General features: G+C 39.8%; 1 protein-coding gene across 1 annotated transcript; it reads left to right on the top strand.

The window, feature by feature from the left end:
• Position 1: 1 nt before the first annotated feature.
• Positions 2–24,041, top strand: FBXO33 (F-box protein 33; the record flags this gene model as incomplete). Its single annotated transcript, XM_019551128.1, has 4 exons — positions 2–390; positions 9,920–10,030; positions 16,821–17,506; positions 20,356–24,041. Coding segments are annotated over 4 exons (1,458 nt in total), but the record flags the coding sequence as incomplete, so codon positions are not given.
• Between the last annotated feature and the right edge of the window lie 940 nt (positions 24,042–24,981).

Here is a 24,981-nt window from a genome sequence, read left to right as displayed (position 1 = left end):
GTTGGTGGTGCACATCTTCTCCTTCCTGGCGGCGCCTGACCGGCTGCGGGCCTCGGCCGCCTGCTCGCACTGGCGCGAGTGCCTCTTCTACCCGGCGCTGTGGCCCCGGCTGCGCCTCAGCCTGCGCGTCTGCCCCGCCGAGCGCCCGCGCCTCGACTTCCTCATGCGCAAGTGCGGCTGGTTCGTGCGGGAGCTGCGCGTCCAGTTCGCCGCCGACAACTACCCCAGCGGCGGCGGCGGGGGGGGCGGCCTGGCGGGCGACGGCGCGGTGGCGGGGCCGGGGACAGCAGCGGCCGATGGGGAGACGCCGCTGTGCCCGCGCTGGCTGGAGCTGCTGAGGACCTACCTGGAGCTGGTGCTGTGCGTGCTGAGCAGCGTCCGCCACAACAGGTAGTGGCCCCACCTCGCCTGCTCCCGCGGGGCCCTGGCACCTTTCCTCCCTCTCCACCCCGAGGGCCCAGGAAGCTGGCAGGGGAGAGGTGGGAGACCTGCCCAAGAGCTCAGGAGAGCAAAATCACCCCCTGTTGCCTAAGGGAGACCAGCGTGGGGAAAGGACTTGTGTGGCTGGGGCAGCAGGAAGCTCTGAAGGTCTTGCTCCTGTGTAGTTAGGTGCTGCACTGACTTTGGGCAAAGGGGCCTATTTGACCTATGAGGTTAACATGTACTTGAGGCCCACGGGATAGCAGTTAGCTGCCCTGTTATGGGAGGGGCTACTGGGGGTATGGCAGTTGATTTCAGGGGGAAGGTAAAAAGAAAACGGGCAGGATCCTGGAGGGAGACCATGAGAGCAGGAGCGAGACCATGTAGATGAAAGCTGGTGTTTGAGGAATGGTCTGAAATCATCGTTGGGACCTGTGATGTGGCTTGATATATTTCCAGTTCTTATGGTACTCACTTTTTGAAATACTGAGCCTGCCACATGTTGCATATATCACACAACTGCCTGCTCAATCACGCACTGCATTTAGACCAACCTCACGTACAGACTAAGATCCTCCACAAGGGCAAAGTAAGTATCATGCAGGTGGTGAATTGTATGATACATTTAGACTAGCCACACGCATGGCAGTCATTTTGCCCCAGTGGCTAGTCTTGCTTTGTAGGTAGGGCCAGTCTGAATGTATTATGCAATTCACTAGTTGCATGATAATTACTTTGCCCTTGCATCTGGTCTTATTTAGCAGCTGGTGGATCATAGGGTACCCTTAGACCAGCCACACATGCAAAGTAAGACTGGCCACAAGGGCAAAGTAATTGTCATGCAACTGATGAATTGCACAATACATTTAGCTGACCCCCATGTACAAAGTAATTATCACTCAATAAAAATGACTGTCCAACTGTAAGAAGAGCTGGCCAGCTACAGAATTGGTGCTTGAAAATGTGTATTGATTCTAGCTTAGTTCTATCCAGCTTTAACTGAAATGTGTAGAAAGGTCCTGTATTAACAACTTGTCAACTTAGTGCTTTCAAGGGGTTTGGTATTGGGCAGGGTGATGGTTATGCTGTTTAAAGCAGTACAAACATCTTGCATTGTATTATCATGCTAGCTGCAGAATATCAATATAAAATAAGGCATAGATGTGGATTCACTTACGAGTGACCCATTGTGCAGATGACAAGGACAGTTGGAGCTGTGCAAGAATTAATTTTTGTCAGGAACAAGAAATCTGGCATTGAGGGGGTCAGAATTTATAAGTTTGAACTCTGCTAAATCTAAAAAGACTGTTCTATGCAAAAGTTTCAGATTGTGTTCCTCTGTATTTCTTCTTTGTGCATAAGCAGACCCAGCAGATACAGCATGCTGAAAGTAACGTGTGCACTATATTGGTAGTGTGCAAGGGGAGGGGGATTGTTTCCACAGTAAATACTAAATTTAAGCTAGTTAGACTCTTTAGTTGCTATGTAAATTTGTTACTGAAAAATAATGTGTAATTATGATGGCTGTCTTCTGATATACTGCAAATCCTTAAATTATTTGGTCTTATACAGGGAAGCTTATTTACTTAGGGAGAGAAATATATTTAAAGAAATGTGTGACTTCTTGAGATCAAAGAGAATGAGAGTCTTGGAAAGACAGGGAGATGGTTGGACTCCTAGCCTGGGATTTAGGAGACAGGCTGTGTTCTGTTTTGCCATAGACTTCCTTGGTGACCTAGGCATTCAGTTTTTCAGAGCTGCAGCCCTTTCAATCTTTAGAACAGTAATAATAGTAGTTCCTTGAATTCACAAGGTTGTGATTACAATAAATATAAAAAAATGTGAGGTGCTCATGTACCTTTGTGTGTGCTTTGATACCAGTTCTCAGGATATGAAATAAAGAATATTATTCTGTTGTTGTCACACAAAAGGGAGAGAGAGTTCTAAATCAGTGATTGTCAGTAAAGGTGCCATGGCACCCTGGGATGCCTTTATCCTTTTGAGTGTGCTGCGGGGTGCCACACAGTGTTTGGGCTGTTAGGTGTGCAAACATGATAAACACAGATTTCAAATATGAATCTGTAGTGTAAAAAACATTTTGACCTGTCATGGTCTTTCTGAGTTCCTTGTAACAGAAGAGTTGTTTTATTTTTCTGTAGTCAAAAAACAAGGAAAAGTGTAAGAGCTGAGGGGTGCTGTGAGTCTAATATTGAGAACTACTGCTCTAAGTATAAGCTTGAGTCACTCTAACACAAGTCAAGATTGAGAGGCTTAAGGAAGTTTGAGCACAATGATTCAGAAAACTCAAATTGCTCTTCTTATAATATAATATGATCCTTCCTTAGTTAGAAATAAGTATATGTTTGGCAGGTGAGAAAGAAGTATCTTGTTTTCACTTTAATGCAGTTAGCTCAGAGGTACTTCCTGTGCTGGAAGGGAAATAGCTTAGAGTCACAAAGCTTGTTTCTGAAAGCCTCAAATCTGCTTGAGGTCTGAGTTAAGGGCCCTCACTTTTATATTTAGTACATCCCTTGCACTCTCTCCTTCCACTTACTAATAATGCAGAGTTGTCTTGCTGTGCTGTTATTCAGAAGTTTTTACCTGTTAGCCTGCTTGTGGAAGATTCATCTCCTGTCAGCCCCTAAGTGAAAAATGTTGAAGTGATGTTAACACTTCAGTAACTGTCAGAGGTATTTGAGGCAGACACTGCTGCCTGAATTGATTTCTTTTTTTTCAACTTCTCTAGTCTATAGAACAAGAGACTTCCCAGTTTCTGTCACTTTTTGATAATAAAGAATATATTTTTATAAGAATATAACTATAAATGCAGTAGTTGACAAGTATGGCAACATTGAACTTAATGTAAATTGATTTCCTGAGCCCTATGTCCAGTGAAAAATCCCCACTGTTTGTGATACCCAGTATAGCATTACTGAATTTTGCTACTGAATTATTGCTATGCATTATTCCACATCTGTAAACATTATTCTTGTGTTGGCTTGGAAGCTTCTTGACTCTAAATTGCCTTAGTATTTTACCAAATATACATTTTAAACCCTTTTTCGTATTGATGAATGCTTTAAAAATGGAGTAAACTTTTTTCCTTTTTGCCATATACCAATACAGTTTAAAATTTAAAACATGTTTTAAATAGCAGGTCCCTGCAGGTTTTGGTTTTTTTTCCTATCAAGTGGATTGTGGTGGAAAAATGCCTTGCCACTTAAAGGTCCCTTGGCAAAAGGAGGTTTATTTTGTTGCTAAGAAGCAGCCAGGTGTCCCTTGATATGAAGACTGTCCTATGAATCTTCCTTATATTTAACTCCAGTAGTTCAGTAAAGTCTCTGAAATGTATAGCTTCACACATTATTCCAAACACAGTATGTACAGAAACCATAGTAAAAGTATTGAGTAGAACTGGCAGAGTGAGTGACATATGCTGGTTTCCAGCTCTATATTATGGTATTGGTAGGTTGTACCATGGGAATTTTTATGCAGTGGAATAACTTGTGGAATTGCATGTAGCTGTTATATGCTTCTGTATTAAAGCTTATTGCAATAACGTGTGGTCTTAAAAGTTACTGGTAAATTAGCCAAATCACAAACTTTAAACAATGGCTTCTAAAATAAATATATGGAAATCCCAAATGAAAAATGCTGCAGTTTCACTAAAATATAAATCTTATTAGCTTCCTCACTTCCTGTCATAACATGCTCTTCTCTTGAGTTGTATTCCATGGTTAAGGTTATGGCTAAAATGGTTGTTTCTACAAGGACTGCAGAACTCAAGAATGACGCAGGATATAAAACAGAAACAACTCCTCTTCTGGTATTTTGCTATAGAATTTTACGTACATTTTCAAAAATGAAATCCAATTTTTATTCACATTGCCAGTGTTTGGTATTTTTGAGTTGCTCCTTCCTCTCCTTCCTCCTTTACATGCTGCTTCTCTGTTTTGAAATTAAACAGGTAGTACATCAGGCTGCTTGTTGTTGTTGAATAAGCCAGACACAAGAAAATAGTAATACTGAGTTAAAGACAAGTGTTTCAAACAAGTATCCTTATGGCTTGCATTCTGCCCTTGGACACTGATTCACAGTTTATCTTGCCCTGAAGAAACACAGCAGTATGCAAGATAGGTGGTAATGAGCTCCTGATTATTCAGGAGCAAGGTTAATCCTTAAAGGTGAGTGGTAACAGTTTTCTCCAAGTTAGAAGTTTGTTCATAGGATTGCAAAGGAAAGGGGGTTTGGGTAATAAGGAGAGTTGAGCTGTGGGAATTGGAACTGGTAAGAGATGCAAATAAAAATATGTAATTGGAGAAGGTACTGAGACATAGACCATGATTCTCTTCCTAACCCTGCTACTGGCTTCCTGCATGACCTAGAGCAAGTTGCACCATCTCTTTTCCTTTAGTTTCCTTAACTGTGAAAGGGAGACAAATAGCACTTTACAAAAGGAAGCAAATAGTTTGAGATCTGAGAAGTATGATTTGCAGAATTTCTGGTTTCTCCATTGGAATGCATCTGAGGGTATGGACAGGGAAACATTTTGCTGAGTTGAAACATGAGGAACCCTTATCTTGCATCAGCTCTTCTATGGTAACTGTTCCATGTATGCTTATGCATGAATAAACTGAGACAGCTCCTTTCTGTTTCGTTTTCCTCTTATAGTGAGGTAGGAGCATATGTGGAGCTGCTGATGTATGGTACCTCTCAACCCTCCTGTTCACCCGGTCTAGCTTGTTTGTCTGTCCATACCCTAATGTTCCAGTAGGAATGAGGAAGGTTTTAGTAGCGAGTTGTTTCTTCTACACCTCTGTTCAGTTCTTGTCACGAACAGAGAAGTCAAAATCTGCTGTTCAGATGTCTTTAACGTTTTGAGTAACTTCTTGGTAAAAGATCATTGTAGCTACTTTAAGTCCAGACCTAAGAAAGGACACTTTGTGTCCAGAAGCTTATCCCTATCAACTATGAGTTGGTCCAATAAAAGAGACCCACCCCGTTCCCCAAACAAAAAAAATCTAAAAAGCCCCCCTTGTTTTCCACATTTCCAGTACCTCATGGCTACAACACTGTACCCTCTTGTGATCTTAAATCAGAATTGTATTGAATAGTACAGTAATTCAGAGAATAAGAGTGAAAAAATATTTCGGATGACTGTGTGGCTCGGGATGTGAATACCAAATGATTAGAGGCAAGAAATATTATCTTGCAAAGTAAAAAAATAGTGAAGCTTCTTTTTTTTCTTTTGCGTATAAGGTAACATATGCTTCCTTGGCTAAAATGTTCATTGGCTGTACAATGTAGTTTCAGATACTTAAAAACATCTGATGTTAAAGCTGATGAGTCTTTGTTGGAGGCCTTTTAAAAATGTTCTGTGCAATTCACCTTGACTGGAAGCTTAAGCAATTTTAACACTTGCAAACAAATGAGAAAATATGCTGATATTCTTAATGCTGGAATTGCTTGCATTTAAGAAACAGTCTTTTAAGACTTGTGTTTTGTATTAGAGGTATATAGATGCAAAGTCACTGCAAACCTAATTTTGAAACAGCAGCAGCCTATTCTTTCAGAGCGTCTGCTGGATGTAGAAAACTGCTGCTTCATTATTACTGAGTATTATTGGCATTGAAAAGGATCTAGTGTTCTAGTAGTAATTTACTCCTACTTATTTTTAATAAAGTAAAAAAAAAAAAACAGTTTTGTAACTCTCTATAGCAACAAACTGAGAGGTCACTAACAGACAATTGTGAATACTAATAGGGAAGAAAAACCAAATACAGAATGGGAGTAACTGGCTTGGCAGTAGCACTGAGGAAATGGATCTGGAGGTTCTGGTGGATAACGAACAACTCGAGTCTGTAATGTGTTGTCCTAACAAAGCAAATACATCTTGGTTGCATTAAGAGAAGTGCTGTTTGCAGGAAGTGATGGTTCCGCTCTTCTTGGTATTGGTCAGGCTCAGCTGAAGCACTGTGTCCAGTATTGGGTGTTGCATTTTAAGAAAGATGTGGAAAACTAGAGAGGATCCAAAAAGTGAACATGATAAATGGATTGGGATACAAGTTATTTTGATGGAACTACTTATGTTTAGTTTGGAGAGGAGATTAAGAGGAGCAGGACATGAAAACACTAATCAAACATTTCATAGGCTGCCATAAAGAAGACAGAAAAAATAGTCTCCCTTGTCATAGAAAGCAGGACTTGAGACAATTTATTTAAATTTCTGCAAAGCAGATTTAGATCAAAGAAAAAAACCTTTTAATTGTGAAACAACAGAAGAGGCTGCCTTGGGACATTGTAGGAGTTCCTTCATTTGGAGGTTTTCAAGAAGAACCTGAACGGGCATCTGCCTGGGATAGTTTAAAATCTGGTATTTCTACAATGGAATCAATTATTTTTGAGGTCCAGTTCTGTGATTCTCTTGAACCCACAAAATCTTAAGTGGCAGCTTGGAAGAAAGTTAACTTGTGATGGGTCATGAGGCTGTCAGGATATCTAATACTTTATAAGTGGATATTTCTTTTTCAGTTGGAGAATTGTTTCTTGGATTAGGGGAAAGGAGAAAATCCTTGGTGAAATCAACAAGTAGATTCTTACCTGTTTGCTGCTCTCAGAAAAGTAGGAAGAAGTTAGTGCCTGTTGTCTTCTTTCTTTTCCCTGTAGAAAACTAGCTTGTTAATTCTGTGATCTGCCTGATCTATATTTGTGTAGAGAGCAAGGATTCAGATTTTATTAAAACTCCAGTATGTCAGCAAAATGGAGCACCTGTCTTGAAGGATTACTAGGATTTAAATTTAACCAGTCAGAATGACTTTATCTGTATTGAGAATTTCCCCCATTTCCCCACACTGTCAATCTGGGACAGGCTATTTCTAACTGAGGTAGCAATCATGAAAATGCTAGTACAGGTGATGAATGGTCATCTCTACCATTGTCTGACCTTTGAATATAAACAGGACCTATGTGAAGTGTGTGATGGGCCAGGTTTTTTTTAAAGAGGTATAACAAGTAAATCTACAGGTCTTCAGTGCAATGAATTAGTAGAGAATAGACTGCTTAGTATGTTGGGATAAACTTTGATAAAGAAACAAGAAAAATATCAGCTAGTAAAGAATATCTTGCCACTTAGAGATATTAAAGACTCATTTTTTGGGGGAGGGCAGGACTGCCTCTGCGTGTCTGCATAGAACATAGCATAACAGCAGTCTAATAATGACAGGCCCTTGGATTTCTGTTTAAGGAAAAAAAAGTTCCTTTCCTTTGCCAGTCCATCTGTGTCAATTCCATTAAGCAGGCATGGGGGAAGCGGGGGAGAGCATGACCTCATCTCATCACTTTTGTTTTCATTTTATTAATTATCTATAGCAGCAGTAGGCAACCTTTTCTGGCAGTGGGCCAGAATGACCCACCTTGGGTTAGAGGGGGTTGGTTCTAAGACTTGTTTGTAGCTGGTTCTCCTCCCCACAGCAGCACAGGGAGAGTGCCCATGGCCATCGCTTCTTTCTGTTGTCAAAGCCCCATGTCCATGGACTGGATTCAGTGACTTCACAAGTCTTAGGTTGCTGACAGTTGTGTGGTATCAGTTGTGAATTCAACTACCTGGTGACCATAAAATCAGATCGGTAGCAAATGCAGAAGACAATCCAGGGGGTGGGAGTAGAGCTCAGGGAAGGGGCAGGGCTAATTAGCTGCTGACCTTTGTGTGGTACCAGATCAGTGATAGAGCCTTGCTCACTTGCCTAAAATAAGCAACAACTGCTATTGGGGGACACTTGTCAGGAAATTGGAATTGAAAATGTTAGGTCATAAATGAATCAGGAATATTTTGTAATACCAGTGCTTAGATATAAAAACATGATAGATTGCATCTCAACTCCCCTAATCTTAGGTGCAACTTTGTTTGCCTGGGTCTGCAGCAGGTGAATTATTGTAATGTTCTATTCATTTCTAGTAACACAGTGTTTTCACTGTGGGAGGTTCTCTGCCATTGCAGCACTGGCTTCCAGAGACTCTGCTAGTTGTATAACACATTTGGAAAAAGGGTTTTTGGATGCTGGACTTAAAGCTGTTAAGTCCTGAAGATATGTATGCTTCAGCAAAAATAATGGCCATAAGAAATATGTTGCTTATTGCTTCTCTTTTTTGGCAACATCAGCACCGGTGTGACTGAGAGAGTGCCATTTTGCAGGAGCACTGACAGTCATGTTACTTCAGCTTCTTGCAGAGCGAGGGAAGATGTTTGTTGCATCTTGGAGCTACGTACATAATTGTTCTGACATGTATAATATGCAGCAAGAATATGTTCAATAATATAAGGAGAGTATCTACTAGCAAAGATGAGAGCCAGTGGCATTTTAATATCTACAGCAGCATTGATCAGACTGAGTCTAGGAACTGCTTTGAAGCGTCAGTCTATGACTGGTAAACCAGCAGAAATAGGCATTAATAAATTCTAGTACAGAAACTGCAGATTAAATTAGTGTCCAAACTAAAAGGATTATGCAGTCTTCCTCTTGCAGTCCTCCACAGTTTATTGGAAAGTGAATTATCAAGATGAAATATTTTGAAGGCCCAGGAAAAAAATTAACCTGCTATATATATAAAGTATTTAGAAAATGTTTGAAATTTAATTTCTTTTGAAAAGTTAAAGTAGCTTTAAGTACTACACTTTCCCTTGGAAATATTGTAAACCAACCTTTACAGTTTTCCAGTCACAATTCTTTAAAAATCTTGTTTTCTCTTCCTTCCTGGAAGGTAGAAGGAACACAGGAGGAGATGTTGAGAAGGAGGAAGTGAAACTGACAATACATTATGCTGAGACATTCATATCATGTATTTAATTTTTTTTTCCTTTAGTAGTCCTTTAAAATGCATTTGAGAGTTATTGTGTGCCAACAACCATCTCATCAGACTCAGTGAATCATGTTGGAATAATTTGATGTTGCTGTCTTTGACATAATGTAAATTAAATGCAGACTTTTTTTCAGGCTTGCTTCTTTCCTGTCTTAGATCTTTGTGCTGTGTTCCATCCCATTGTAGTTTTTGAAGATTAAGTGCAACTTTCATGGGTCACAAAATGTAAAAATATATTAAACGTCATTCAGCATTTTTAATCTGTAAGACTGAGAGTAGACAACAGGCTCAAGCATCAGAAGAATTGTTCCTGGTAACGTTCTCCTGGACAGAGATCCATACTCAGGCCATGTTAGTACAGTTCCTCAAAACTGAACAGGTATTTTGTTTCTGCAGTTGGTTTCAGCAAGTCAAACTGTTCCCCAACCCCCCTGAAAAGTTCAGGTTATCAACTTTATTTTATTCAAAATTTCTATGTTGTCTGAACCTGTTGAACAATGGGGTGTTTTTTAAGACTGAACTGGATTGCCTATGTATTAATGTGTTCTTAAGTCTATTTTAAAAATTTCCAAGAATGGTTTCCCTATAGTTGCCTTGCTTTTATTCACAAAACAGTCTATTTTTTTTGCCTTGTTTTTAATAGGAACCTCCAGAAATTAAGCCTTTTTGGGGATATCAGCATTCTACAGCAACATGGAAGTTTATCAAATACATACCTCAGCAAGGTGGACCCAGATGGCAAAAAGATTAAGCAGTAAGTTCTCTTGTACACACTAGCAAAAAAGTAAGAACTGTAATAGAATATAATCTTCTCTGCCTTGGACGCAGCACTTTCGCTCCTGCAACTGCTGGCTCTAAAGCAGTTGATATAGCTTAAGTTGGCAATGCTCAATCATCTGGCACTGTGGACTGGATGAGTGGCGCAGGGTTGATTCATGGGCCAGATCCAGCATGGAGTTGAGATCCAGTGCACTGTCTGAGCCCCACATGCATGATCTGATGTGCCACATCTGGCCATGGAGTGACCCTACGCTTGCTATTTGGCATGGTGCTTCTAGGGCTGTGACAACACTACCACTGCTCCCTTGCTGCCAAATTCCTGAACGCATGGGGAGCCCTCTGGGTTGAATTCAGCCCACAGGCCAGAAGCTGAGCACCACTGATTTAAACTGATGTAGTAAAATCAGTGCAAACACTATGTGGATGGTCTTGTTCTATAACAGGGGTAGGCAACTCCTGGCATACCATAGGCATTTTGCTTGGCACTGGAGCCTCAGGGCAAATGGCGGGGAAGGGGCTGGGGATCAGACCCCTTGAAGCTTTCCTGCTGTCCACACCTAGCACACGAGCATCTTACAAGTCAAGTTTGCATTCTGCCCACAAATGTTACAAAGCTGTTCTGTAAGGAATGACTTCTGGGTTGGGAGTATAAAACTGTTCAATACTTTAATGAAAAGGGCCAGAAAATAGAGGACTGGGGGGTGAGGGAGGGATTTTTTCTGGCCTTTACAGGCACCAGCAGAAACCCTTATGTATGAATCTACATATCTCTCACACTATTCCAAGAGCACCCATGTCTGTTCCCACCTTTCCACAAATTTGTTAACCATCTCCAAACAATTCAGATTCTTTGTTCCCACCACTTTTATTTTTCCCTCAGAAAACTAAACTTTATTCCTCCAAAACTTTACTCCTTTTCAGTAGGAATCCTCTTATGATTTCCAGTCTAAATTTAGTTTTAGCCAGTTTATAAGGATTTATCTTGATTTGTGTCACCTGGGAAAGGATTGAAAGGTGGGGGAAGCTGTTGGTGGTGGTAGTTGGGTTTTTTTGGTATAAGTTGTTCACAAAAGAGTTGCACTAGTTTACCTATATTGGTAAATAGACAAGCTCTGTGTGTCAGCTCTTTTAAGCTGTCAAAGCAGGTTAATAACAAGATCCATTAATTCCAGGCTCTAGGAGATGAGTAGGTCCTCTCCAGTTCTTATCTTAACCTGTATCTAAATAAGTTCTGGAACTATTCTGATATTGACTGATTTAGTGTATGGGAAACCTGTAAACTGTGAAAATAATCTTTGCATTCAAATAGTAGACATGCTGAGACATAGGTCCTGCTCAGTTTATGTAATGCAGGCATGGAGTATTATGTAACACATAATGCTGTATTGCAGTACCTAGGTACAAGTTGTAGCTGCAGTAAAAGCTCTGACTCTTGATGTTCTTGTTTTTTGTGGATTTCTCAGCCCCTTGACATTTGATTTATCAGTATTTTTAAGAATTGGCTCAACAGAAGCTTCTGTTTTTTGTCAGTTCTTTAAACAGTAAATTCTGTTAAGTGATATGTACTTCATAAATAGCAAGAAAAATGTTGTTTTAGAAGTCCTATCCAAAAACTTATTCATGATTTAACCTGAAGTTCAGGTGTCTTTGTTACGCTGACTCTTGTTTTAACATGTTAGAAGGAACAGATATGAAATAGTGCCTTTTTTATCATTGCTAGAAGAAAGCTGCATATTCTGAGGGTAGTTTTTTTTCCTAAAGAAAATTGGCAGGTTTTCCTTTTTGTTGAAAATATGATGGGAGTCCAACTGAACTGGCACAAGTTATTTTAGGAAATAATTCTCAGGATTTTTAATTCCTGTTTATGTACACCAAGGAATATCATATTTTATGGTGTGAAGCTTGGTTATAGCTAGCTTTTATTTTGGAGTTTGATTTTTGCAATATACTGAGCAGTTCCTGGGGATGCCAAATGCATTCAACTTCCATTAAAGCCAATTAGGGATGGTTAGTTCCATGAAGATTCAGGCCGCAAATGGTTAGTGAATGTGACACACTTAGGTATTTGTCTGTTTTTGTTTATTTCGGGGGGGGGGGCGGGGGCGGGCAGGTACTTGCATCATAATTATAAACTTCTGGGAATCTCCAGAAGAATTCTACAGTGGGTACAATCTTTGCCAACTGAGAGCTGCTAGGATTCTGTGCCCAGTGGTAGCTAATGACTTTAAGCAGGCTTTGGCACTTTTTGTTTAAACAAAATGCAGCCATTACTCTCTTACTGTGACAACTTAGTGCTGGTTCTGTAGTGCTTTGGGTAAGTTGGGTGTTTGTTTAGTCTAATTTTATTACAAACTCTAAGTAAAAAAAAAAAAAGCTTACGTTCACCACTGAAATGCAGTTTTATGAAACTTTTACCACTATGCTACGTTACTACATAATGGGGGAGAGGGATCTTGGAATCATAGTTGACTCCAAGATGAACATGAGCCAACAGTGTAACGAAGTCATCAGCAAAACCAGTCGCACCTTATTGTGCATTAGCAGATGCATGACCAACAGATCGAGGGAGGTGATGCTCCCCCTTTATGCAGCACTTGTCAGGCCACAGTTGGAGTACTGTGTCCAGTTCTGGGCGCTGCAGTTCAAGAGGGATGCAGAGAATCTGGAGAGGGTCCAGAGGAGGGCCACTTGTATAATTAGGGGCCTCTGTACAAAACCCTACGAGGGGAGGTTGAGAGATCTGGATCTTTTTAGCCTTCACAGGAGATGTCTGGGGGAAGACCTTTTAGCAACATGTAAGTTTATCAAGGGTGGACAACAGAGAGTTGGAATGCTATTTACCAGGGCACCCCTAGGAAGGAGTAACTAGGAATAATGGGTGCAAACTAGTGGAGAGTAGATTCAGGTTTGACATTAGAAAGAAATTCTTCACAGGAAGGGTGGCCAGAATCTGGAATGGGCTGCCAAGAGAGGTGGTACTATCACCTAACTTGGAAGTCTTCAAGAAGAGGCTTAGATGGGCACCCGACTGGGGTCGTCTGACCTCGGTCCTTTTCCTGCCTGGGGCAGGGGTTTGGACATGTGAATATATTAATAACTTAAGCAGTTCAGTGGCTTACTCTTAATGTTTCTGATATTAAAAATGGCTCAGTTGTATTAAGTGAATTTAGTGTTTGTGATGAATTGGCTTCACAATTCTTAATTCACCTGGAGAAGCATGGTATGGATAATGCTTGTACAGCCCCATTCAGTGCCTTCATCATCCTAACTGGGCCCACTTTGAAGGGCAAAAATTTATTTTAGTTTTCATGTCCATTCAGTCTTTGGCTTCTCTCCTGTACTATGAATGATGAGGCCAGTTAGTGCTAGTTGTGAGAGTAGTGTTTTAATGAACAATTATGAATACAGAAGTGAACTGAGATGGGTAACTTTAAGATACGTTTACTGTTCTGGTCTGGATAAAGATTTCTAATTGGTTTCTTAAACCATTGTTTTCCCTAGTGTAATCATTTTTAGGCTTGAAGTGTATCATGTCTCAGAGAGTAGCTAGCTGACTGTTTGCAGCCTTTGTGACATAACAGTTCACTTTAATACATCTTCAGTCAACCTTGACACTTCGAAACTTTCTCTGCAAAATGAAATGCCTTAGAATTCTGTACTGCCAGAATAATACTCTCTTGATAGTTTGTAAAATATCCATATTGGCTATTATGTAACATACTTTGAAGAGAATAAATTAAAGCATCGTGCTTAATTATGGTAATTATATGCTGATATTATAAAAACAAGAAAAACCAAACCCCTCTGCTTCTCTGTTTTTTGGGGAGTTTGGGGTTATATTCAGCTTTACAGTAACTCCACAGGCTTTAAGGAAAGAGAACCTGCCTTCTGACCTTAAAGGAGACAAGCCTGGAGTTAAGTAGCAACCCATGCAAGAGGTCTAGGATGTGATGGAAGTTGTGGCTATTTCCAAGCTGTAGTTTTGAAGTGCACTTTGGAATTCTTTAGAGGAGCACATTTAGACTTAATAAAAGTGCTAAATTATGAAAAGCTATATTAAAAGATAAATGATTGGAATTTTTATTGAAATTCTTATAAAATAACAGATGGAGAGACATTTAGATGAATTGGTACCTTTGTTGCTAAACCTGTAGAACATGGGCCATGGACAAGCCTTCATTTTTACCAGCAAGAATTTCACTGAGGAGTTGGGTGGTGCCAGTAGCTTTGAAATCTCATGGGGCTGGAAACCAGGACATGGAGAGTCTCTCGGCCTTGTCCCTGGCCCTGCGGATGCTGCTTCTGCTGCCAGGCTCATAGTCTTTGGTATGGGGTTAGAGAAGGAAAGCATGGAGACAGACACCAGAACAAAGGCCCCAGCCCGTTGGATGTAACTTCAGATTACATCTCTTGGGCCTCCCTTTTATTAGGGCATGATGTGGTTTATTAGGGCAAGATTTCAGGGCTGTCTAACAGGTGGCTTGCAGGCTGCATGTGGCCTACATACTCCCAGGACATATCTCACTGCTCTGGCAGCCAGGTTCTCCAAGCTCCCCTGCCCTCCTCTGGCTAATACTCCCTGCCCTTGCTTCTGGGGGTGGGGTGGCATAATAGGAGGGGGCTGGAGTGCCCAGACTGCATGCACTGTGGGGAAGGGAAACTGAGCTTCCTGCAGAATGTGTGTGCCTGGGAGGAGGGGACAGGGTATAAGGCTGTGTGTGTAGCGGGGTTGCTAGGCTGCCTGTACAGTGGTGGAGAGCCTAGAGGGCTGCCAAGGTGGCAAGCAGCTTTTGATGGGTTCAGTGTAGTGTTCTTGCCTTGTGAGGCCCATGTGGCCTCTGGTTGACTGGAAGTTGAACAGCCCTGGCTTAACTGATAATCCTCAGCCTTTAAACTGAAGGAGTTTTGGCTCAACATTAGATAGCTGTCTCTTATTTCAAGATGCATAGGTTTTTGTGGACAGAAGGGTGTTATTGGTTTAAGTCTAGGGAACCATATAATCTCACTGCTGCCTACTGTGTTCTTGAGTCTTGATTGATCAGAAACCTGTTTTGGGTGAGGTATTCTTTAGTGGAGAACAGTACTAGGCATCGCTGAGCAGCTGTGGTAATGAAGTCGGAGTGTGAGTTCAAAAGGAAAATGTATTATTTACTATATGAGCATTGTTGCTTTAAGACTTGACAGTCTAAATCACTAGAGAAGCACACTTAAATTTCTCCCTCCCCCTCTGAGCTAGGCATATGCAGTAATATTATATGAACATACATGCATGTCAAGATAAAATTACTGTCTACTGAGCCTAATTTAGAAGAAAGGTTTAAAATAACAAATGTTTTTTAGGAATGGCTGTATAGAACATTACAAAATACAGCGAGTGTGCCATATGAGCACACTTTTTTTTTTTTTTTTTTATATATCTTTCTAAAGATATATATGTGAGAAGCAAGGCTTTTTTTGAGTGATACGTTTTGACCAATTGTGTATCTTGGATAGAGTCGGATAAGATTTCACATGCAAGACATTCTTCTTCAGGCACACAGATAGTAACTTTTGACATTTAATGTATGCATGCAAACCTGGATTTTCTTACATAAGTCTGTGCTTGAGTGGTCGTGAATCTATGCAGTGGACAATGATATGTATATGTAATATTTGGTTATTGTTGCATTTAAAGTACCTCGGGTTTTGCATAGCGTGTATTCCTTGATGTTTCAGGCAGCAGTGTTAACCTGAATCAGCCCCTTTCCTGCCAATGCTAATCTCTTTCCTTTTGAATTAACAAGGGCTCAAGATTGTGCACACAAATCTACACATGTACAAAAACTTATAATGTAACTGCATGCTCAAAGAATACCTGTGAGGAGAAACAGAGGTCTGACAGCTATGGGCAATGATGATCAATGCGTTCTTTTTAGAGAGAGTTTGGTTGCATAGTTTGATTCGGGACAACTTATCCAAATCCATTTTTTTCTAGACTTTAGTGCACTGTTTGAACCAGGTATCTAACTTAAGCATTCCATTCATAAAAGCATGGTGACAGGGATGGGATATGTGCCTATTGCTACTCTTCTGTGGTTAATATGAATCTGTTTTTAAAGACATTTACAATATAGCCATATCCAAATCTTCCTCTCCAATGAAGCTCCTAGAATTATTGGCATGCTGAAGGTGCAGATATTCCAATAGCCTTGCTATTGTATATACTTAAATATTAAGGAAAACCAGGTTAATTAGCATGGTCAGGTAGTGCATTTCAAACTTGTACAAATCCAAATTTCTCTCAATATAGTTGAAAGCACTGATGAGCTCTTAAGATGATGTGCTGTGCCTAGAAGGTTTGCTGTTTGAGATGGGAGAGATCCTGCTGTTTTGGTATCTGAGTACAGGAAGCATTTTTAAGTGGTACAGTCTCATAGTTGCACAAACCTAAAATGACTGAATGGATTTTAAAAAATTGAAATCTGGAGAAAGCTAAAATATTGGAATCTTCAGTTCAAAGAGCAACACTTCCTGTAAGAGAGATTCAAAATGATTTGTTCTCCCAAAGAGAGTTTGTAATTGCAAAACCACTTGTATTTAGGGCCGGTGCATCATTTTGGCCCTGTATCTGCAGGCAGTCCATCCTGCAGGCTTCTTACTGACTGTTAATGACATATATGGAATTGGACATAAATGAAAGTAGTATCATTTTTGAGTAATACTATGCAACTGGTAAGACTGACTGATGTTTAACAGGATTGTTGTTGCTTATGTTTTGTTTGCAGAATACAGCAACTGTTTGAAGAAATATTGGGCAATAGCAGGCAACTAAAATGGCTGTCTTGTGGGTTTATGCTGCAAATAGCAACTCCCACATCTCTGTCCTCTTTATCAAACCCCATTGCCAACACCATGGAACATCTGAGTTTACTGGACAACCACATCCCTGGAAATACCACTCTTATCACTGCAGTTGAATTGGAGCGCTTTGTGAATCTGCGCTCGCTCGCCTTGGATTTCTGTGATTTTACAGCTGAAATGGCAAGAGTCTTGGCTGATAGCAACCATGTGCCTTTGCATCGACTGTCTCTTCTGGTCCACAATGTTTCCATAATGCACAAGTCCTTGGACAACATGCCAGAAGATGAGAATTGGAAGGCACTGACACGCAATAGCACTAATCTCCGGGTCTACATAATGGCATTTGATGTCAAGAGTGATGATATGCTAAGGATTCTTAAGCCTAGTATCCCATTAGAGAGGATTCACTTTGACAGCTACATCACTTGCGTTTCAGGGGCTGTTGTTGACCTCATATCCAGGCAGTACGACAAGTTCCTCACTCATTTTATACTAATGAATGATGTGATAGATATGTCTGGCTTCCCTGATCTTAGTGACAACCGGAATGAAGACCCCCTGGTTTTATTAGCATGGAGGTGCACAAGGCTCTCTCTCCTAGCAGTACATGGTAGGTAATTCTGTGGACAAACACAGTGCATTTCTTTGTCCTTTTTATAATACTTAGCCTTTCTAATCAAATTATATTCATAAATGAGTACTTATTACTGTCCCCAAAATCCTGCAGCATGTTGTAAAGCACAGCTTGTATCATACAGATATTGAAAACATATTCTCATGTCTTCAAAACACAGAAGCATAAATATCCTAATTTGTATTTATTCTTCCTAACAAATTGAATACAACTAAACTTACTCATTGTAAACAATTGTGACTGTTTTCCTTTAAGATTTTACTTGGGTGTTTATATAGGTCAGGATGAGTGAAAGATTTACTGTTATCAAAGTATGTGGCATCTACAATTGCATGGCCTATAGGCTTATTTAGAAAGTGGGGAGGTGTTTTGTTGTCTGAGTTATTTATTTGATTTATATGCTGCCTGGGGTAACAAAGGCTCAGAGCAGAGTAGATAGCTCTACATTGTGTTTGAAAAATCTGAGACTTGGAGGTATTTATTGCTTATCACAAATTATTTCCTGATTGTAAATCTATATGGACAACAGCAAAACTAGGCTCAGAAGAGATGTCACTAATCTTGTAAGGATCTACCAGCAGTTGCCAGACTGAAGCATTAGTGAACAAAGACGAAGTCTCCATTAGCTTAATGTAGCTTGGTTGTCTAGATAGCACGTCTAGCTGACTCCAGCTGAAAGCCATGCTGGCAAAACCTTGGGTATGAAAACAACAATATTATTCAAGAGCTTTGTCATCTTAGCTTATGTTGTTTGTGGAGGTGATGTATACCTACACCAGTGGAAGACTTCCAGTTTAGCTGTTCTGGCATAGCTACAGTGGCAGAGGTTGCATGGTGCAGACGAGATGAATGTTGGGGAATATGTTCCTTCAAGTGTAATGTGTGGGGTGGAGTAATGTAAAGTACATTTGTGTGACTGGAATGGACCAAGATGTCTGTGCCTTGCTGAGTGCCATCAAGCACTATTTCTATTGGTTTAGTCACTAGCTGTTGTTACAGCTAGCATTGAATTAATACGTGGAAAGGTCTGAAGAGAAACTAACTGGCTAGTCATCACCTTCATTGAACAGGTTTGTCTCCGCCAGGTCATGTTAAATTAATGTTACAGGTTTCCTAAAATTGCTAATGTGTAACTCATGCTGTAACATGACTGCATATGCTTTATGAAGACCAGCCACTAAAGGGTTCCATCAGTTGATTCTTACAGATTCAGCCAACCAGATTTGTAGAAGTGGAGCCCATTCCCACATCAAATAGTTTGTATGTCTGAGATCTACTCCTTTTAGCTCAAGCAGCTAAGGCTTTTATTTTTAGTGCTAAAAGTTACAAATTCAAACTAGTTTGTCCCACATGAACAGCTGTGAGTTATCCTTTTGCATGGGAGATTCAACCAGCTTTCCTAGGACATTTTCTTTTCCATTTGCTTTCTTCTTTAATCTTTTTATTTCTCCACAAGGCCACCAATTTTGGGGCCTATGCAACAACTTGTAAGTTAGGTAAGTGTTTTTTTGTTTGTTTTTAAAATAAAGGAGCACTTACCACTGAATTTTTAAAAACTGATTTGACGTGGATGTTGTAATTTTGCTCACAATATGGGGTCTTCTCCAATACAAAACTTGCCTATAGCTGCAAGTTAACAAACCAGTGTGTCCATCATGAATGTTCTAATGTTGGCACTTGTTCACTCAGTAAACATGTAGATAGAGGGATAGAAAAGCTAAAATGTGTGATCCTGGTCAATAAGCAAGGACTTAAAATTACATTATCAGAATTTACAACTGATTAGGGAAAGCAATTTAGAGCCATTTCTCTTCTTTAATAACATGTCTAGCACAGAAAAGGTGATCAGATAGATTAACTCTGATTTCAAATTAAAAAAATTGTTTCTAGTAAATTTGCCTGGGCTGAGAAAAGAGTGTGAGCCTATCCTGCCACCAAGCTGCCTGTACAGATGATTTGCCATTTGGTTGAAAAAATAAAGCCAAGAATCTGTAACAACCAAGTGAATTTACTGAAGCAGGTCATGACATGGATATGTAGCTTTTAAGAATTTGGAAAGGACGACTTGATTTTTTTTTTTTTTTTTTTAATTCTTCCAGAAGCAACAGTCTCTCTCAGATCAGTTTAGTTAGTTTAGATTATCTTAAATTACCAATATTGCCTGTCTTGTCTTTTTGTATAATCCTTACACCTGTTTAGAGAGGGAGTGATTTTGTAAACATGAGTTTTCAACTTATTTTGGGCCTACAACTTAGTTGTACCTCACTGGGGCCTGAATGGCAACACACATTGTCTCAAGTTTGTTTGTTCTTCTTTGAGTAAGCACTTCACTGGAATACTGCCCTGCTACTGGCTACGCTTATTTAATTTTTCTGGGAAAGCAGTTGCTAAAAATGATGTCCTCATGTGGGTCTGGTATCCTAGTTCCTTATAGTATGATATTTTAGTCTACTGCACTAGACTTATGGTTACTTTGGGTAGAGATGGTAAGCATTATTTGAGCATAGCAAAACTCTTGGAATTCCTTCATTTTCTTAGGTGATAACTGGCAAAGCAGACATTTGTGAATGCCCTTGACTAAAAAATGTTTTCGCTCAGGCTTCCATGGGAAGCTCCAGGAGCGGTAAGTGAAAGGGTCAAACTCTCATTCCTTTTTTCATCAGGCATCTTCTAGTTCAGCCTCAAATATCTTCTCCCCTTTCCACTAAGATACTGTACAAAACACCCCATCAACATCGTTGAAGAGTAAACCACAAAGCCAAATTCTATACCTTGGAAAGGGGTCCTACAGGAAATGACTATTTTTCTCTCTTTTCTTTTAAAAGGTTACACTGTGTGGGCTCATAACCTCATTGCAATCGCTCGTCTTCGTGGCTCTGATTTGAAAGTTTTAGAAGTCACGGAAGAAAGCATTGACTTCGACCAAGGTGAACTAGCTGATCAGGATGTGGATCCAGTACATAACCTCATTGAGCAGGTATCCCTTGGATTGGGTCGACCTTGGCATGCAGTCATGGACATAGAATTACTCAGTGTCTTCACTGAGCCAACTCGTCATTTTTATAGAGAGATGCAAAGCTTCAGTGAAGGCATTTAGCTCTTTTTTATTTACAGTTCCTGTGGTTACATATGCAAGTAGGGTCCTATTATGTTTTTCAGTAGTGTGAATTAACCCCTTTTGTGCTGTGTTTAATCAGTATTAGCTATATAGAATTATATATGTGTATTCTACTTCTTGATCAAAGAACGTAGTCGGGTATTGGTTTAGAAGCTGAAAGTGGCAATGTTTAGGGCTTTCACGGTTAATGGACTTGTCGACCAAACCTTAGAGAGACAGCCGAAAGTTGTCTGAGGTTGCCGGCTAACTTTTATTTTTCCTTTCTTTTTTTGACTAACTCTGCATCTTGAATTATTTTACTCTTAGGTCAGAGTTCTGTGCTCAGGAGCAAATTCTTCTTAATGTCCATATCCATAGCCTGGTGAATTTTTTTGTGCAATCCTTGTTGCATAAGCTGGTAGCATGCTACTTAATGAGCTTAAGAAAAACACAGGAAAATACTACTTCCCAATGCCAGTTCATGGTAGACTTTCACTTCCATTTCACATGCAGTTTTTGAAGCATGAATTACTCCCACTCCCTTTCTCTCAGATATTACACAGTAGTCTACAGCACTGTGTAGCTTTTCAGAAACTCACCTGAATTTGTAGACTTAGGCTATAAATTGTAGGATATCTGATCCTTTGTAAACTCATTGTAGCTTATTCTCATGGTCTATCAGCTTCTCCATACAAGTTAGCTTTGGGCCCAGATTTCAACGGAAAATGAACATATGCTCCAATGGGGTAAAAACCATAACAATGAAGACACAAATTTCAATGTACATGCTTGCAAACAAACATTAGTCGTGAAATCCCTAGCAACTAAGTCACTGGATTTTCTCTGTCAGCGCCTGTGTCAGCTGCCAAAGAATAGATTAAAAATGAAGAAGTGCCCACATGCTGGCAGGGGCAGGCCATCTCTTGGCCAGCCAGATACTGCTAGATTGTAATATATAAGGTCGAATTTCGACCTGTGGTACACAGCTGTGCTGTGGCTCAGTCAGCAACCTCAGAACTCTTAAACAAACATGCACCTGTTTCACTGTGAATAGTGAATGTAAAGGAAGGAGAGGAAAGCGAATACAAAGCTTGTTCTATCACAGGTATGAGCTGCTATGATGCATGAAGAACATTCCATGAAGTATGTTTTAAAATCTTGTTATATCTGAGAGGCTTTAAAAGCCGATTAACTGTTTCAGGGCAACCGCGGTACAGACGTGGTCTCTGTGAGACTTCCACCTGACCCCAGTTTTAAGTGGTACGAATGTTGTGCATTTAATGTTAAAGGACAGTCTGCAATAATAAAGTAAGTGGCCAACGTGGGTGCCCAGCAGTGCTGAGACCTGGCTGCTCTATTGTAAGCTTTGGAAAACACAATTTATGCAACAGATGTCCAGATATGATTCTATTTATGGAAAAAGTTTATATGTGTTTTACAAATGGTTTTACCATCTTATATTAAAATGACCTTTTGACAGGTGTGCGCTGTTTTGTCTCCAGTGAGCACATACCATGCGGATTTTATATGTACATCAGTAGAGTGAATCCACTGGCACAGTGTGTGTATATGCCAGATGTGGTGAGATTTTATCTTATAAATGTGATCAGATTAAAAAAAAAAAACTCCTGACAGAAAGTGTAAGGAAACCAGCTGAATGCTTGAATTGATGACTGATGTTGTATGGTTTATGTTAAATGTATATTCTTTTAATCAACGAATAAAGCATTAAAAATTGATCATTGTAAAATATTTTATTGTATCAGCATGAGGATTTTTTAGTATTGAATAAACTGCAACAATCATTCATAAACTGTGTAAAATTGTTAGTACCCATTGTATTTAAGTGCAACAAAGCTTAAAGTTGAAGTCCTATAGTATTCTCCCCCCCTCCTTTTGACTGACACTTTTTTATCTGCATTTTAGAAGAATGAAGTGCTCAGCAAAAGATTAGGCCAGCTAGCACAAACCTGGTATTACATGTTTGAGATGACTTATTAGACTGATGCAGTAAAGTATAGACTGTAGAATATAGGAGACCAAATTATTTTTTTCAGAAATTCCTACACCAGTTGCAACTGCTTAAATCAAAATCTAATGTGCTCTAGAAAACTGTGTAGTAGTAGTCTCTTCAGTGTCCCACTATTAAATAGATTCTGAATATCCACAATGCTTCAGTTTGACATTTTATCTATTTTACTAAAGCCCTTCATTTAAATATTCTGGATGGAAACTGCAGGTGGTTGGTAAACTGACAGCTGCTCCACCATGCCAGTGGCTGGCTGTGCCAGGAGAACTGTCAGCATGGCTGGAATGGGGGAGAGCGAGTGAGTGTGCATGTCAGCCAGATATTGGTTATGATTATTCAGGAAGTTTACTGTGTTATGGTTTCTCCTAAATATTTTTGCCAAGTCTATAAATTAACAACAACCTCCCTCAAAAAGGAAAGTTGCTCTTGATGGTAATAGTGACAGAACGGTATAGTTTGTTTTGTTAGAGGCAACAGGAGCAAGTGTCACTAGGACTTTGTCTCTGGGCACTAGGACTTGGGGCTTCCAGTTCTTAGTTTACACTATAGCTGGTGTAGCAGCTGCCTGGGACTAGGGATGCTACAATTCTTGGAAGGCCTAATAATGCTTGGAGGTAATTTAAGGTGTCCTGCCATCTGGGTTGAAGCCAAGCTCATGAAACTTTAGTAATAATAATTGTCACTTTAAAACAACATTGATTGTCTAGGACTTAAAGGCAGTTCCAGCTGTCTGATGGTATGGTATGGTATTTAATCTGTTAACTAACTAGTCATTCTCTTTGGCTACAAGAATATTAGAGCGATATTTGATATCAGACACGTTCCTTTATAGTGGTATACCTGTTTTCAGTTGTCTAAGCTGTTTTTTAAACTGATTTCCACATCATGAGGGTGAGATGGGAGTATATGAAGTTTCTCAACTCCACTTAAAGATGCAAGTCCTTTCACATGGATGGCTTAAATATTTAAAGTAACTTCAGAACAAAGTGATCTAAATGGATATCTGATACAGCGTGTAAAGCAGCTTTGCAACTTGCACATGTTCAGAGTTGAACAGGATATTTGCTAGACAACAGAAACTGATGAACCACTAGCTCAAACTGCTGTAGCAGATGCTTGACTTGACACACTTTTTCCAGTTGACTACGTAGGAATAACTGCATTTATACAAATACATCATTGTTTGAGAAATCAGTATTTAGCTATTCCACTTTCCTTGGGATATAGGCAAATAGTTACCCGCTTATAAAGCTGAGATTAAAGTACCCCAATTTAGCTTTCATTTACTGTAGAATAGAACTGATGATATGTGGAGTGGGTAGTACCTGCCTTTTTAACTGGTGCGGCTGATTTTTTTTTTTTTTTTTTTTGTCTGAAATTTTTAACGAATAATATTCAAGGAGTATATGAGGCTTTAGCTTTAAGACACTAACTTGGAAAACTGCACTACATACATTTTAGATTAAAACTTAAAAACCTGCCACTGACAGATTAATTTGTAAATTGCTACTTGTAAATTGAATCTGAATGTTATAAAATTGTTGGCAACAGTCCTTTGTCCTCTACACATTTAAAAGTAAAGTTATGTACTTGCTTAATCTTGTGTGCAAAACTTGGCAGTATCAGAGCTAGCACTGAATTATATCCTACAGCAAGGTGCTGTCACTTTTTTTAAACCACAGGACTTCTATTAATGTACTGAAATGTTGAGTTACCCTCCTATTGGTATGAGAGCAGAATTATTTTGTGGTATCTTTTGTACAGTTGCTCTACGAGATGAGTTGTTGAATGTTTGGACGTTACATTCCCTTCCTCAGATCTAAGATGCTGATGTGGCCTGAATTACATAGCAGACAACTCTGTAAATGCAAACCAGCACTTGAATTAGCCACTACCATGAGCTGCTCATCCCCTGCACTCATTTTCTTCCTGTTCCAATCCAATACCATCCCTGCTCTGTACCCCCTTTCATTTAGTGGGCATCACTGAAAACCACTGCAAACACTAAATACTAATAGGAAGCAGCCTACTTAGTGGCAAGGGCAAAGAGTAGGAGACTCTAAAGTGACCACATGCCCTTCCTCCCCTATAAACTATTTAACACACCCTCCTCCCAACAAGCAATCCAAGCTCTTCATCTGCCAGATCCTGCTTGCCTGCCATGGGCTTCTGATCCCTTCTCTAGACTTGTTTTTTTCTTTTTTTTTTTTGCATAGATGAGAAGTGTGAAAGTTCATTTGTTTTTCTGCTTTAAAAAAAAAAAAAAAAAAAAGAAAAACATTGGGACACATGTAGAGAGAAATGATAACCTACCCCTGGAATCAA

This window comes from Crocodylus porosus, unplaced genomic scaffold (genome assembly GCF_001723895.1).
Source record: "Crocodylus porosus isolate Cpor-Errol unplaced genomic scaffold, CroPor_comp1, whole genome shotgun sequence".
In the NCBI taxonomy this organism is placed as follows: domain Eukaryota; kingdom Metazoa; phylum Chordata; order Crocodylia; family Crocodylidae; genus Crocodylus; species Crocodylus porosus.
The sequence above is the reverse complement of the archived record's forward strand: the minus strand, read 5'-3'. Positions and strand labels throughout refer to the sequence as shown.